The 14,140-nt window shown below is 47.5% G+C and overlaps 1 protein-coding gene across 1 annotated transcript in view; it reads right to left on the minus strand.

Annotated features, from left to right (window-relative positions):
* Positions 1-1,020: 1,020 nt before the first annotated feature.
* LOC140361222 (tubulin-specific chaperone cofactor E-like protein) overlaps positions 1,021-14,140 on the minus strand; it is a 49,179-nt gene continuing 36,059 nt past the window's right edge. The window contains exons 7-9 of the mRNA XM_072446955.1: positions 7,464-7,590; positions 7,212-7,328; positions 1,021-2,206 (exon numbers count right to left, since the gene is read on the minus strand). Of these exons, the coding sequence (XP_072303056.1) occupies positions 1,861-2,206; positions 7,212-7,328; positions 7,464-7,590 (590 nt within the window). The 3' untranslated portion in view covers positions 1,021-1,860. The remainder of the gene's footprint in view (positions 2,207-7,211; positions 7,329-7,463; positions 7,591-14,140) is intronic.

Raw genomic sequence — 14,140 nt, forward strand, 5'->3', positions numbered from 1 at the left:
GCGGGGGGGAGAAAATGGGAGGACATGGGAGCACGGAGGAGCAGGGGGGAGCATATGGGAGGACATGGGAGCACGGAGGAGCAGGGGGGAGCATATGGGAGGACATGGGAGCACGGAGGAGCAGGGGGGAGCATATGGGAGGACATGGGAGCACGGAGGAGCAGGGGGGAGCATATGGGAGGACATGGGAGTAGGGGGGAGGTGCACTATCCTCTGCTTCTGACTACTTATTCTATCAAACAATATTTAATATTTAATTTCACTTGCAATCTCTGCCTTTCCTTCTTCTTCCACTCCCGGTTCTCCTCCTGAGTGTGTCCAGCTCCACTGTCTACCTCTCGCGTCCGCCTGTCCGTCTGAGGGAGTCGGATCTCTCCTTCACTGTGGAACTCCTCTAGGTTTCCTGGCTGAGAAGGAGGGTCTAAGGACAGGGGAGCTTGGGACATTTCTCTAAGAACAGGGGAGCTTGGGACATTTGTCTAAGGACAGGGGATGCTGGGCCAAGTCCCTATGAACATTGTTTGATCTGTTTTTCACTGTCGCCCCTCGAGGAAACTGCTGTTGTGATTTGGGGCGTTATAAAAATGGAATTGACAGGGGAGCCTTGGGGAGCACAGGGGAGGACATGGGTGCAAGAAGGAGCAGAGGAGAGCACGGGGGTGTACAGGGGAGTGCAGGAGAGGGAGCACAGGGTGAGCTGAACAGTAGTTGTAGTAGTTGTGATATTTTGTCTGTTTTGTCTCGGTGCACATGTTCAACATCTGCTGTGGTTTAAGTCTAATGACTCTGGAGCACGTCCTCCTGGGCTGAGGCGTATTGAAAATCATATACTGATCCATACAAAAACTAGTATCAAGACTAGATATTCATTTGAACAAGTATTGATTCTAAAAAAAATCTTTAACGAGACAAAATTTGACCAGTATCAAGAAAATTCCTTCAAATTTTAAGAAGAACGTTTTAGACCAAATTGTATTACTGGTTCAAAAAAACAAACAAAAACCCTTCAATAATTATTGTGTTAAACATATATTAAAAAATTGCAATATTGATAAAGACTATTATTTTGAGTTGAAAATGTCAGTCTATTGTCCAAAATCTTGACCTAAAAAGAGCATTTTAAATGATTGCTGTGTTAACAAAATCTGTATGGAGAATTTAGTATTCCTTATCATCGAAATCAAGTTTGAAATGTCAGTATCGTGAACACTGAGGCACATTCACTACGCCTCATGCTAACATGCTATGACATGAGAACCACCATCAGGGGTCGCTCACTTCTCTGGCACCGTGCCCCAAACTACTGTGAGAACAATCTGTAAAAGTCTGAGCTTCTTCAGATGTAAAACTTCTCTGATACCGGCCAAAACACACGGTCCAGGACCACCAAAGCTCGGCTACCCCCACACACACAAGCCGCGCTTGTATGGCAAACTCAGAGTCTACATTTGCATTGGGGGAAATTTAAATCAAAAGGTATTTTCTCTTGTGTTGTCACCAACAATATTAAAAACTAAAAGCCGGAACACATGACAGGATGTTTGTGCAGCGGGCTTAAGCCACCTGCTGTACCCATGTGTTCTCCGCCTAAATAATCTGCATTTATGAATAAAGGTCTTTATATTATATTAATCTCAACAATATATCACTATTCTTGTCTACTTTGTCCAGTAATGATCATGTGCGTCTGCTGTGTAACATGCGGTCACTTTGGAGTGGGCCATGCTGCTCTAGTCTTATATTATTGTCCTGTAAAGCACACGTACCCTTGAGCGGGCCAATATACGGCCCCTGCAGGTCCAGTCCCGTGTGTGCAGCCCCTCAGTCTACATTCAAAGGCAGGCTTTAGGGAAGCAGCGCTCAGGCGTCGCTGGACGAGCAGCGGCTCTTGGCCCGGGGCACCACCAGGATCTGGTCACCATCGCGGATGCTGTAGGAGTGCAGGGCCCGGCTGCCGCACTTCATCTCCTCGGGGCCCAGCACGGAGCACATTTCCCGGTTGATGTAGAAGAGGCGCACTCCCTGTGTGTGCAGCTGCAGCAGGCCCCGGAGCTGCTTCTTCAGGTCGCCCACGGTCTGCTCCAGGCCCAGGCCCAGAGTCTCCACACGCTCCCCCCACAGCACCTCCACCATAGTGCAGCGAGGCCTCAGGTCCACCTCCGCCAGAGGGGCCAGCTCCCCGTACTTAGACACCAGGATGTGGTACCTGCAACGTCCACAAGGACTAGTTAGATCATGGAATATGTTTTGTTCTGGAGGGGCCCCGCCTGCTTGTCATGGACATATTTGTGTTTGTTTCATAGTCTGGCCTTAATTGTATCCATCTTTAATTTATTAAAGGTGTTTTTATTGCTAGTTACTCATCGACCCAAACCTACCACTTTGAGACAAAGTGGCAGAAAGATGATTTTGTCTCGAGATGTTCTTTTACACTTCTACAGCAGAGCTCTGTGTGACACGAGGGTCAAAATGTTCCATTGACACAAGCCTCCCGATGGTTTAAAGACATATTAGAAATCTGAAAATGTGTGACACTAAACAATATCTGTGTGTCATTTGTTTTTTGCCAATAAAATGCTTTGTTTTAATTTTATTTTTTTAAATGTTATTTTCAGGCCTAGATTATATTTGAAAACAATATTGGATAATTTGTGTAAAATTATCTATAAATAATCATAATAATGATAACAATCATAACAATTAATAATGCACTTTCCAAGAACTCTCTAAGTGCAATTTAAAATTTCTAAACAGCTTTGTTCAAACCCTGGGCGGGGTTAAAATCACCAAACTGCCATTATAATGAACAAAGGGATGACGTCATCACTTAACAACCCCATAGACACAGAATTGTGGAAAAACTTAAAACCGTATTGGGGGAAAAAAGCTGAAAACAACTCCAGGCGTGTTATTGATGAGGGAACATGGATAAAATTGTAAAATTGCTGTGTGCACTGTGTGTCCTTTAAGTATTGACCTAAACCCCAGGAAAACAGCACTGTACTTTAGCGGGGCAGAACCTGAGCGCACTGCCGTGGGAAAAGCACTCAGCCTCCTCCAGGGACCACCTGCTCCAGATAAGGCCCTTGCAACCGTTAAATAAGTGCAGGAGAAAAGCTCTACTGTAACAGCTGGGCCCTTCCCTCCTGCACAGCCCCACAAAGCCCGGTCCTCTGGTCCCCTCGCGCCTGGGCCAAAACTCCGGGCCCGCTCTGGGACTTCTCCTCTACAAAGTCCTGTTCGCAGCGCAGCCATTTAGCTAGAAGCCTTTATATCAGGATAAGGAGCTTGAAAAGAATTCCGATCATGATGCAGGCGATAAGTTCTCATTGTCTTACGCTGCCAGTGTTCCCTAATGGACGGTTAAGTGAGAAAGGACCAGAGCGGCGTTAAATCCATCTATCAGCGCCGTGGCATCGGGCTAATGAGCGGAGTGAGTGATTTGTCCTTCTCCTGTGACCGCCGGACCCCTCAGAAGAACACTGACCCTGCCCCCCAAAGCGGAAAAAAAGTCCCAAGGCCCGGGGCAGACATTTACGTTTGACTCCTCCCTGTTTCACTTGGCGTTGGGAGCAGGGAGTGTCGTTACCGCGGGGAGGTTGTGGAGTTTGCATGTTCGCCCCATGTTACCTCTAACTGACGTGGAATTGGTTGCATTTTAATGACTTCTAAATAAAGTTTTTCTGTGTTTTAGAATGAAGTTGTGTTTCTTTTCTTTTTTTAACACTAAATGTCTCGTCACACTTCTCTACAAACAATTTTGGGTGGATCAATTTCCTATTTAGTTCATTTATGATATATATATTTTAATGCTGTTAAGTGGAATTTTTTCTCATTTGTGTCAAAATGGCCGCGCGACACTGCTGAATCCTACGCGTGTCATCGTTTAATAAAATAAAATTGCTGAAGTAAACAGCGTGTATCCTGAAACTGCCGGAGCAACGGAGTCTTTGCAGCAGAATGAAGATGACTCAAACGTGCAATAATACAACTTTGAGTGCACAACATTGTGCTTTCATCAAACAGGATGAAACAAAACAGCTCTAAAACAGATACTTTAAGTATCTGTCAGTTAGATATGATCAATAAACAGTGTTCTATTATAATCAGATTAGCATTAACTTTAAAGGAGACTCACTATGCAAAACTGACTTTTAAAATTAAGTGATTTTAACTTTAACGTGTCCCCAAAACAAAACATCATTGACATTTTTTTAATAGCACTATAGCACAAAATAAGGGTACTTCGGTGGTGTTCGGTGGCAGAGTGGATAGCACACATACCAGGTTCCATGTGCAGTTGTATACAACAATGTGAAGTGGATTCTAGCACTCAAACCCTAACCCTACACGTTATGTCCAATAATGCCTACAATTTCAACAGTCAGCAGTTCAAGCGAAGGGGAAAAACTGCTCTTCTTTCACCTGTCAAGCTAGGCATGGGAATTTTACTGATCTATGCAAAGCTCAAGTCTAAATCTTCTACATTTCTACTGCCCTTATTCAGCCCCGCCCACTGTTGCCTCTTTTCCCATGGATCAACACTTCTGTTGTAATGACACATCTATCGAGCGGGAACTACGTTCACTTACGTGGAGAAAAAGGGAAAAGTCTTGCATCTAAAATATGCTATTAAGTAGATTGATGTGTGTAAAATGTCCAATGTTCATGTGACCAACAAGTCAAAGACTCCCTGGACCTGACAATGACATTTTAGTCTGTGTAGAACTTATATTCTCTGGAGGTCGGCAGCCTGTAATACAACTAGAAGGAGGATTAAGTATTATGGGGGCGCTCGTAGCAACTTCTGGAAAAAGATGAATACTGTAGTGTAGTATCTCTCCATCCCATTCCAAATAACTCAACAAAGGAATTGGGAATAAGACATATGAAGCTGAATAATTCTAATTTGATTCCACACATGCCTATTACCGTTGTACATGCAGGGCTCTAGACTGCGAGTTTTTTTGGAGTGTGCTATGCTACCAAAAATGATCAGTCGAAGGGGAGGGGACGGTGGCTCCGAGCGGCGGCTCCGAGCGGCGGTTGATTGTAGAATTGTTAAAAGCCTAATCTACGGCTGGTGCCCCAAATTACTCTTAGAATATGATAACAAACATACCTACACTCACGCAGTGTGTCATATTTGAAATCTTGATCCAATTCTTTAATCAATATCGACTTGAATGTCACCCTCTTCCATAAGGGGGAGGACATGAATAACACTACAGTACTTGTACTAGTAAAATCACCTACATCATGTTACACAGACATCTGGACCTGGTGTAAGGTTACCTGTCGCTGTTATAAAAGCAAATTTTCTTGTGCCAACCAGAGTAACTCCTGCACCATTTTCATTAGGCCAACATATTTGTTGACTAATATAACGGGTCAATATTTGCACTTTTGCATATCTGCTACCTGCAGTGCGAAGAAGACAGTGCACTGCTTTCTTATAGGTTTGTGGTAAACCAGGGGTGTGGGGGAGTTTGTAGTACATTAAAATTACATAATTTGGGGAAATTCGGCCCAACAAAGTAGCCTAAGAATATTTGCGATGTATATCTTATCGATCTTCCTTTTTTCTGGATTCTAAAGAATGGGCATCGGCCACAAAAAAATAGCCATATTGGTCAATCTCTAATTTTCATGTTGTAAAAGTACCTCTCTGGGGGGAAAAGGTTTGAGACCCCTGTAGTGAAATATTATAAAATATAAAATATCGAAATAAAATTCTTGCCAATCCCCAGGAACTCTAAATGTCCTCTGACGACTATATTTAAATCTGACAACTCATGGGTGTAAGTGTGATCCGTGCACAGTGACAGAAAAGCCGTCTGAGCTCAGGTTCAGGAGCAGGAGAATACCTATACCTAAAAAAGCCTTGTATTCGTTTCGCGCTGGCAGAACTGTGGCACAAAGGCACCATTGAGCCGCACAGACTGGTGGCATTGTCTCACAAAGGTTAGTTTCCCTGAGTCAGGCCTGCACCTCCAGTGAGTAAGGCCTCCACATTCTGAGCAGGTTAAGTGGACTACAGGTGGACCACGGGCGGACCGCCGCACGCACCCAGGGTCTATCATGGTCTGAGGGTACTTTAAGGCAGGACGCAGATGTAAGATAGACCCGTTATCAACCCCAAATGTCACTAATGCAAATCTTATCTGATGTCCAAATGTCATTCATGTCGTGCGCACGCATACTGATTCAAACATTCGATCCCATTCATCTTGAAGCCGCATGAAGGGTGGCGTGTTTAAACAGCGCTAGTACATTTAACATCATTAATAATGTTTCTGATCATTTTGGACATCAATACAAAAAGACAAACTTTTTAAGCAATAGAATGTTGCTCTCATAATGCCTCTCTCTCGTTCACATGTCTTGATGATAGGAGACTATTCAGCCCATAGAGGGCAGTGTGTCGAAAACTCACATTTATATAACGCTGTTCTACCTTCAAGGCACTCAAAGCATTTTACATCAAGGCTCTATTCACCAATTCACACTCATATTTACAGACACATTCACACACAGTGTACACAGACACTGGGGTCTTGCCAGTGTCTGTGTACACAGGACACAAAAGAGAGTTTTATTTAATGTGTTATTTGTTTCCCAAGTCGTTAGTTCCTTAAGTCCAAATTTGTTTTGAAGAGATAATGCTACATCCCAGCATTGAATATAGAATAATATACTTTCCATAAAACACTCAACATTACAAAAGGCAAACGCTGCTGGGTTTTGGGAAACTTGGCTGTAAAGTTAAAGGACTCATATTATGCTAAATTAACTTTTTTAAAGCTTCGAACCATGTTTTAACATCGTTCCCTCATCAAAAACACACCTGTTGTTGTATGTTTCTTCATTCACAATTGTTTCTTTAATCAGGCTGTTTTCGCTTCTCCTTCTCTGAGCCTCACAAAAACAAAGCGTTTCAAATTTCCCACACTTATGCATGGTTACATTAGCATGTCGGGGGAAAACTAGCTTTTTAAAATTTCCTCAAGGTAATTCCCTCTGCTGATAGATGGAGAACTAACACCAATCCTGATGAGGGAACGCCTGACTGACAGAAAGTCATGTGTGTGCTTTTCATTCTATACATTATTCTTGCTAACTGTGATTTGGATCAATTTCTCAGAGTAAGTGTAAGAAAGAGGTTTTGTAAGCCCGTGTGTCAGAGAGTTCAGATGTGTCTGGGAGCCCACCTCTGAGGAAGCTCGTGGCCTCCTCGCTCCTGGTAGTATCTGATGAAGAACCTCTCTGCGTCCTCCCGCTCTCCCTCCGACACAGAACTGCCGTTAAGCAGCAGTACCGAGGGCAGCCTACGGGGGGAGAGGAGCCATGAGCTACGGTAAAAGGCACGTAAATGTGTGTGTGTGTGTGTGTGTGTTTGTGTGTTTGTGTGTGTGTGTGTGTGTGGGTGTGTGTGTGTGTGTGTGTGATGTGCGCGCTCTCACTGTGCCAGCAGCAGGTTCCGTCGCTCCTCAGTGGAGTAGTGCTGCAGCAGAGGAATGCCCTTGGCCTTCACCTCCACCAGGTTCGGGAAGAAGTTCAGACGCTCGATGTCCTCCCATTTACTCAGCCCTGCACGACACAAAATCTGCTGTAGTCAACTGGTGAAAATTGTATGAAATTGTCATTGAAAAAAAGGCTGATATTTACGTTTTGAATCAGCTGTGGCTTTTTCATTCTTTGAAGACAAAATCATTAAAGAGAACAATTTATTACTTTTTCAAATATCAAGAATAATAAGGTCTGAAACAATCCCCCGAGTTAGTGGCTTAATGCACTAGTTTTGTTTTCCAAGCTAAATCTAGCACAAGTACAAATGAGTAACGTGCTAGTTTTAGTTAAGAGCCAGCTGGTCAGAGGCCGCTCTGCTCCGTCTCCAAAGTACAGCGACAGGAGCCTCCTCTGTACCAGCAGAACCTTCACTGCACATGTTCTCCTCACACACGGCACCTCCGCATGTTCTTTCCACAGTTAGCACTGATGTATTTTCAATGGGGGAGTTAGCGTTAGCCTCTAACGTTCATCACAAACTATGAAAAATCAGCATCAGAAATGGTTTATTGTCATTGCTAATTAACAGAATTCACAAACATAAGAACTTGCTTCAGTGATTCTGTGCAACATAAAACAATGATAAAACCTATATAAAATCAAAAAGAAAAACAATTTAAATCTGCTACAGGATAAAAATTAAATAAAAATGGGCTTTCTATTTACACAACATTTACAGTAGAATTTACAGATGTAGTGCAGTGAGTGATTAAATTATGTTTAAAGTGACAGTAGTGTTCATGAGTCCAACGGCAGAGGGAAAGAAACTGTTCTTGTGGCGGGAGGTTCTCAAATAGTCCGTGTCCAGGATGAGAAGGGTCAGCTGTGATCCAACCTGACGTACAGGTCCTGCAGAGATGGAAGTCTACAGCTGATCGTCCCTGGCTGTGGCTCCAGCGTACCACACGGTGATGGTGGAGGTGAGGATGGACTCAATGATGGCCGTGTAGAACTGCACCATCATCTCCGCTGGCAGCATGGCTTTCCTCAGCTGCCGCAGCAAGTACATACTCTGCTGGGCCATCCTGGTGAGGGAGCTGATGGTAATGGGTAATGGTGGTATGTGGAGTCCACGATCATCTCCACTGTCTTCTGGGTATTGAGCTCCAGGTCGTTACCGCTGCACCAGGACACCAGCCGGTCCACCTCTCTCCTGTAGACAGACTCATTCCCGTCGGAGGAAGGAAGTCAGTGATCCACCTGCAGGTGGAGTGAGGCACGTTGAGCTGGGAGAGCTTGTCTTGGAGCAGAGCAAGAAGGATGGTGTTGAATGCAGAGCTTAAGTCCACAAACAGGCTCTGGACTTGTAGTTGGTGAGAAGCCGGAGCCCACTCCACACAGGGGCGGGGTTGTTGTTGGAGAACTGCTGCTTCAGACGCATATTTTACTGAGATCTAGCTCTCAACACCTCCCTGCTAAATCCGTACTTTGCATCTTTGTAGCACTCTCCATTACTGGCCCTGTGGACTGCCTCCTTCTGCTGCCTCAACTGCCTCAGTGCAGAGGAGTAAAAAAACACCCAGTTTTAGGAATCTACAAACTTTTCTGGTTCTTTTCAACGCCCTGGCAGTGGCAATAAGCTTTAGTTTTGTGTTTGATAACATTGTTTAAGTTAAAATGTACACAATGTATTTATTTGTATTTAACTAGTTAAGTGTTTGTTTGTACAACTAATGTTATGTTATGGCGCTTTAGTGTCAAGTTCTAAGAATGTATAAACTGTACTGAAGTGTTTTCTGGTTTAGGGAAATTTGGTACTAGACTGGTTATGCTGCTCCTAAAATGTGTTTTGAGTGTCTAATGTTTAATGAGATTACAATGTTTCTGACGTTACCTCTGAAGTGGCCTGTTAATCTTTAATGATTGTGGCTCAGGATTTTGTGGCAAGTGAATACTTAATATCTTATTTAACTGCTACTGAATAGCGAGCGATACCGACTAGATATAGTCGGCCTCACCTCCACGCACAGTTTGGGCTCTGGAACCCATCTCCTTGAGAGGGGCTGGACGCTCCACTTCTCTGGTGTTGCCCCCGGGGAGAGGCGGCGGGCTGGTGTGGGCTTGCTTATAGCCCCACAGCTCAGCCGCCACGTGTTGGAGTTTACCCCAGTGAACGAGAGGGTCCTCCGCCTTCGGGTGGGGGACAGGTCTCTCACTGTTGTGGCGGCCTACGGGCCGAACAGCAGTGCAGAGTACCCGGCCTTCTTGGAGTCCTTGGGAGGGGTACTGGACAGTGCACCGACCGGGGACTCCGTTGTTCTACTGGGGGACTTCAACGCCCACGTGGGCAATGACAGTGACACCTGGAGAGGGGTGATCGGGAAGAACGGCTTCCCTGATCTGAACCCGAGCGGTGTCCAGTTATTGGACTTCTGTGCTAGCCACGGATTGTCCGTAACGAACACCATGTTCAAGCACAAGGGTGTCCATCAGTGCACATGGCACCAGGACACCCTAGGCCAGAGGTCAATGATCGACTTTGTTGTTGTGTCATCTGAGTTCGGGGAGGCCATGGAGGAGGACTATCGGTCGGCACCAAAGAAATTCTGGCAAACACAGCACTCACAGGCTCTCTTCCTCGTCTCTGGTGACTTTAACCACGCTTCTCCCTCTTCTGTTCTACCAACATACACCCAGTATTAGTAGTACCAGTAGTTACCTGCCCCACCAGAAACAATAGAACATTGGACTTGTTTTTTGCCAACACCAAAGAAGCTTATTCCTCTTCCCCCCTCCCTCCCCTGGGCAGCTCGGACCACAACCTTGTACATCTGAGGCCTGTGTATGAACCCATCGTGCGCAGGGAGCCTGTGGTGTCCCGTGAGGTGAGGATGTGGTCTGCTGAGAGCGAGGAGGCTCTGAGGGACTGCTTCAGCACCACTGTCTGGACTGAACTCTATGGCCCACATGGGAAGGACATCAACACCATCACAGAGTGCATCACGGACTACATCAACTTCTGTTTTGAAAACATTGTTCCCTCCCGGACGGTGCGGTGTTTTCCAAACAACAAGCCATGGATTAACCGTGAACTGAAGGCTCTGCTGAAGGAGAAGAAGAGAGCCTTCAGGTCAGGGAACAAGGAGGAGCTGAGGACTGTGCAGAAGGAGCTGAGGAGGAAGATCAGGCAGGCTGAGGCCGGCTACAAGAGGAGGATGGAGGAGCAGCTGCGGCAAAAGAACATTCAGGGAGTGTGGAGGAGCCTGAAAACCATCTCGGGCTTCAAAATCCCCCCTGCCCAGACAGAGGGAGATCTACAGTGGGTGAATGATTTAAATGCTCACTTCTTGAGATTTGATCGGTCACCCGCCCCTCCCCCTGCACAGCTGCATGCTCCCTCTTCCACAGTTGGACAATGCCCTGCATCTGTTCCTCTTCGCTTCTCTGCCCCGGACCTTCAGCTCCCCACTTCGCCTGGACTCACCCATCCCCCCAGCACACGGCCCCCCTGCCAACCACTGACTGTCACAGCAGCACAGGTGAGGAGTGAGCTGAAGAGGATTAAAGTGAGGAAGGCAGCAGGACCTGACGGCATCAGCCCCAGGCCCCTTAAGTCCTGCGCAGATGAACTGTGTGGAGTTAAGGAGCATGTCTTCAACATGAGCCTGAAGCTGAGGGTGGTACCACAGGTCTGGAAGACCTCCTGTCTGGTACCTGTGCCTAAGACACCGCGCGCCAAAGACTTCAACAGCTTCAGGCCAGTGGCTCTCACGTCCCACCTGATGAAGACACTGGAGCGGCTGGTCCAGGACCACCTCCGCTCCACCGTGAGCTCAGCTATGGACCCGCTGCAGTTTGCATATCGGCCTGGCATCGGAGTGGAGGACGCCGTCATCTCCCTGCTGCACCGCTCTCTCTCACACCTGGAAAAGCCTGGCAGCTCTGTGAGGATCCTGTTCTTCGATCTTTCCAGCGCCTTCAACACCATCCAGCCGCTGCTCCTGAGGGACAAGCTGGAGACGGCTGGTGTGGAGTATAACCTGGCAGAGTGGATCCTGGACTACCTCACGGACCGACCCCAGTTTGTGAGAGCACGGGACTGTGTGTCTGACACTCGGACCTGCAGTGTGGGGGCGCTCCAGGGCACTGTCCTCGCGCCCTTTCTCTTCACCCTTTACACTGCAGACTTCAGACATGACACGGACAGCTGTGTCCTGCAGAAGTTCTCTGATGACTCTGCCATCATCGGACTCATCACGGATGACGATGATGCGGAGTACGGAGGACTGGCGCAGGACTTTGTGGACTGGTGTCAGCGGAACCAAGTCCTCATCAACGCGGGGAAGACCAAGGAGATGGTGGTGGATTTCCGCAGACGCCACCCCACTGCCCCCTTACCAGTGAACATCCAGGGACGGGACATTGAGAGAGTGGACTCATACAAGTACCTGGGTGTTCATCTGAACCACAAACTGGACTGGACTCATAACACAGACGCACTGTACAGGAAGAGCCAGAGTCGGCTACTCCTGAAGACCTTCCATGACTCTGTGGTGGCATCAGCCCTCCTGTACGGTGTGGCCTGCTGGAGCAGCAGCATCACAGAGAGGGAGAGGAAGAGGCTGGACAAAGTCATCAAGAAGTCCAGCTTCGTCCTGGGCTGTGCTCTGGACTCGGTGCAGGAGGTGGGGGACAGAAGGGTCCTGGCTAGATTCACATCTATGCTGGACCATGAGTCTCACCCCCTGCAGGACACTCTGTGCGCTCTGGAGAGCAGCTTCAGTGAGAGACTGATCCACCCTCGCTGTGTGAAGGAGAGGTTTCGAAGGTCTTTCCTTCCTGCTGCTGTCAGACTTTATAACAAACACTGTTAGTTCTGAACACTCGAAATACTGACCTAACCTAATACTGATGTGCAATTTCGTCATATGTGCAATTACTGTTGGAATTTATGTGCAATTACTGTGCAATCCATGTGCCGTCGTGACACATATTCATGTGCAATTACTGTCGTGATCACACGCAATGGTATTTATGTATTTATTTATTTACTTATTTGTCCATGGGAGTTTTTATTTATAGGAAATTTTCTACTGAAAGTGTTTTTCAGACTTCCTATAAGTGATCTGTTCTGTTGTTCTGTTCTTCTGTATCTACCTCTGTATCTTCCTGCGTTGCACCAATGAAATTTCCCCATGTGGGACAATAAAGGATTATCTTATCTTATCTTATCTTATCTTAAACCTTCCGGCGCCTCAGGAGGGGGAGGCAGTGTCTCACCAACACCTTTTACGGTGTGGGTGGAGGCCTGCTGACCTCGACTGGGGATGTTGTCGGACGGTGGAAGGAATACTTTGAGGATCTCCTTAATCCCTCAGTCACGTCTTCCGAAGAGGAAGTAGAGACCGGGGACTCGGAGGCTGGCTCATCCATCACCCAAGCTGAAGTCACTGAGGTTGTTCGCAAACTCCTCGGTGGCAGGGCTCCGGGGGTGGATGAGATCCGCATTGAGTACCTAAAGTATCTGGATGTTGTAGGACTGTCTTGGTTGACACGTCTCTGCAACATCGCGTGGCGGTCGGGGACCGTGCCTCTGGACTGGCAGACCGGGGTGGTGGTCCCTCTGTTCAAGAGGGGGGACCGGAGGGTGTGTTCCAACAACAGATGGATCACACTCCTCAGCCTCCCGGGTAAGGTCTATTCCAAGGTACTGGAGAGGAGAATCCGACCGATAGTCGAACCTCGGATTCAGGAGGAGCAGAGTGGTTTTCGTCCCAGTCGTGGAACATTGGACCAGCTCTATACCCTCCATCGGGTGCTCGAGGGTTCATGGGAGTTTGCCCAACCAGTCCACATGTGCTTTGTGGATCTGGAGAAGGCTTTCGACCGTGTCCCTCGGGGTGTCCTTTGGGGGGTGCTTCGGGAGTACGGGGTCCGGGGCCCTTTGCTCAGGGCTGTCCGGTCCCTGTATGACCGGAGCAGGAGCTGTGTTCGCATTGCCGGCAGTAAGTCAGACCTGTTCCCAGTGCATGTTGGACTCCGCCAGGGCTGCCCTTTGTCACCGGTTCTGTTCATAATTTTTATGGACAGAATTTCTAGGCGCAGTCAGGGGTCGGAGGGTGTCCGGTTTGGGGACCACAGGATCTCATCTCTGCTGTTTGCAGACGATGTTGTCCTGATGGCTCCATCAAACCCGGACCTGCAACATGCACTGGGACGGTTTGCAGCCGAGTGTGAAGCGGCTGGGATGAGAATCAGCACCTCCAAATCCGAGGCCATGGTTCTCGACCGGAAAAAGGTGGCTTGCCCTCTTCAGGTGGGTGGGGAGTCCTTGCCCCAGGTGGAGGAGTTCAAGTATCTCGGGGTCTTGTTCACGAGTGAGGGAAGGATGGAGCGTGAGATCGACAGGCGGATCGGTGCAGCGGCTGCAGTGATGCAGTCGCTGCATCGGACCGTTGTGGTGAAGAGGGAGCTGAGCCGAAAGGCAAAGCTCTCTATTTACCGGTCGGTCTACGTTCCTACCCTCACCTATGGTCATGAGCTTTGGGTAGTGACCGAAAGAACAAGATCGCGGATACAAGCGGTCGAAATTAGTTTCCTCCGCCGTGTGGCTGGGCGCTCCCTTAGAGAT

This window comes from Eucyclogobius newberryi, unplaced genomic scaffold (genome assembly GCF_026437365.1).
Source record: "Eucyclogobius newberryi isolate DKJ021-1_F unplaced genomic scaffold, fEucNew1.0.hap1 SCAF_15, whole genome shotgun sequence".
Classification (NCBI taxonomy): Eukaryota; Metazoa; Chordata; class Actinopteri; order Gobiiformes; family Gobiidae; genus Eucyclogobius; species Eucyclogobius newberryi.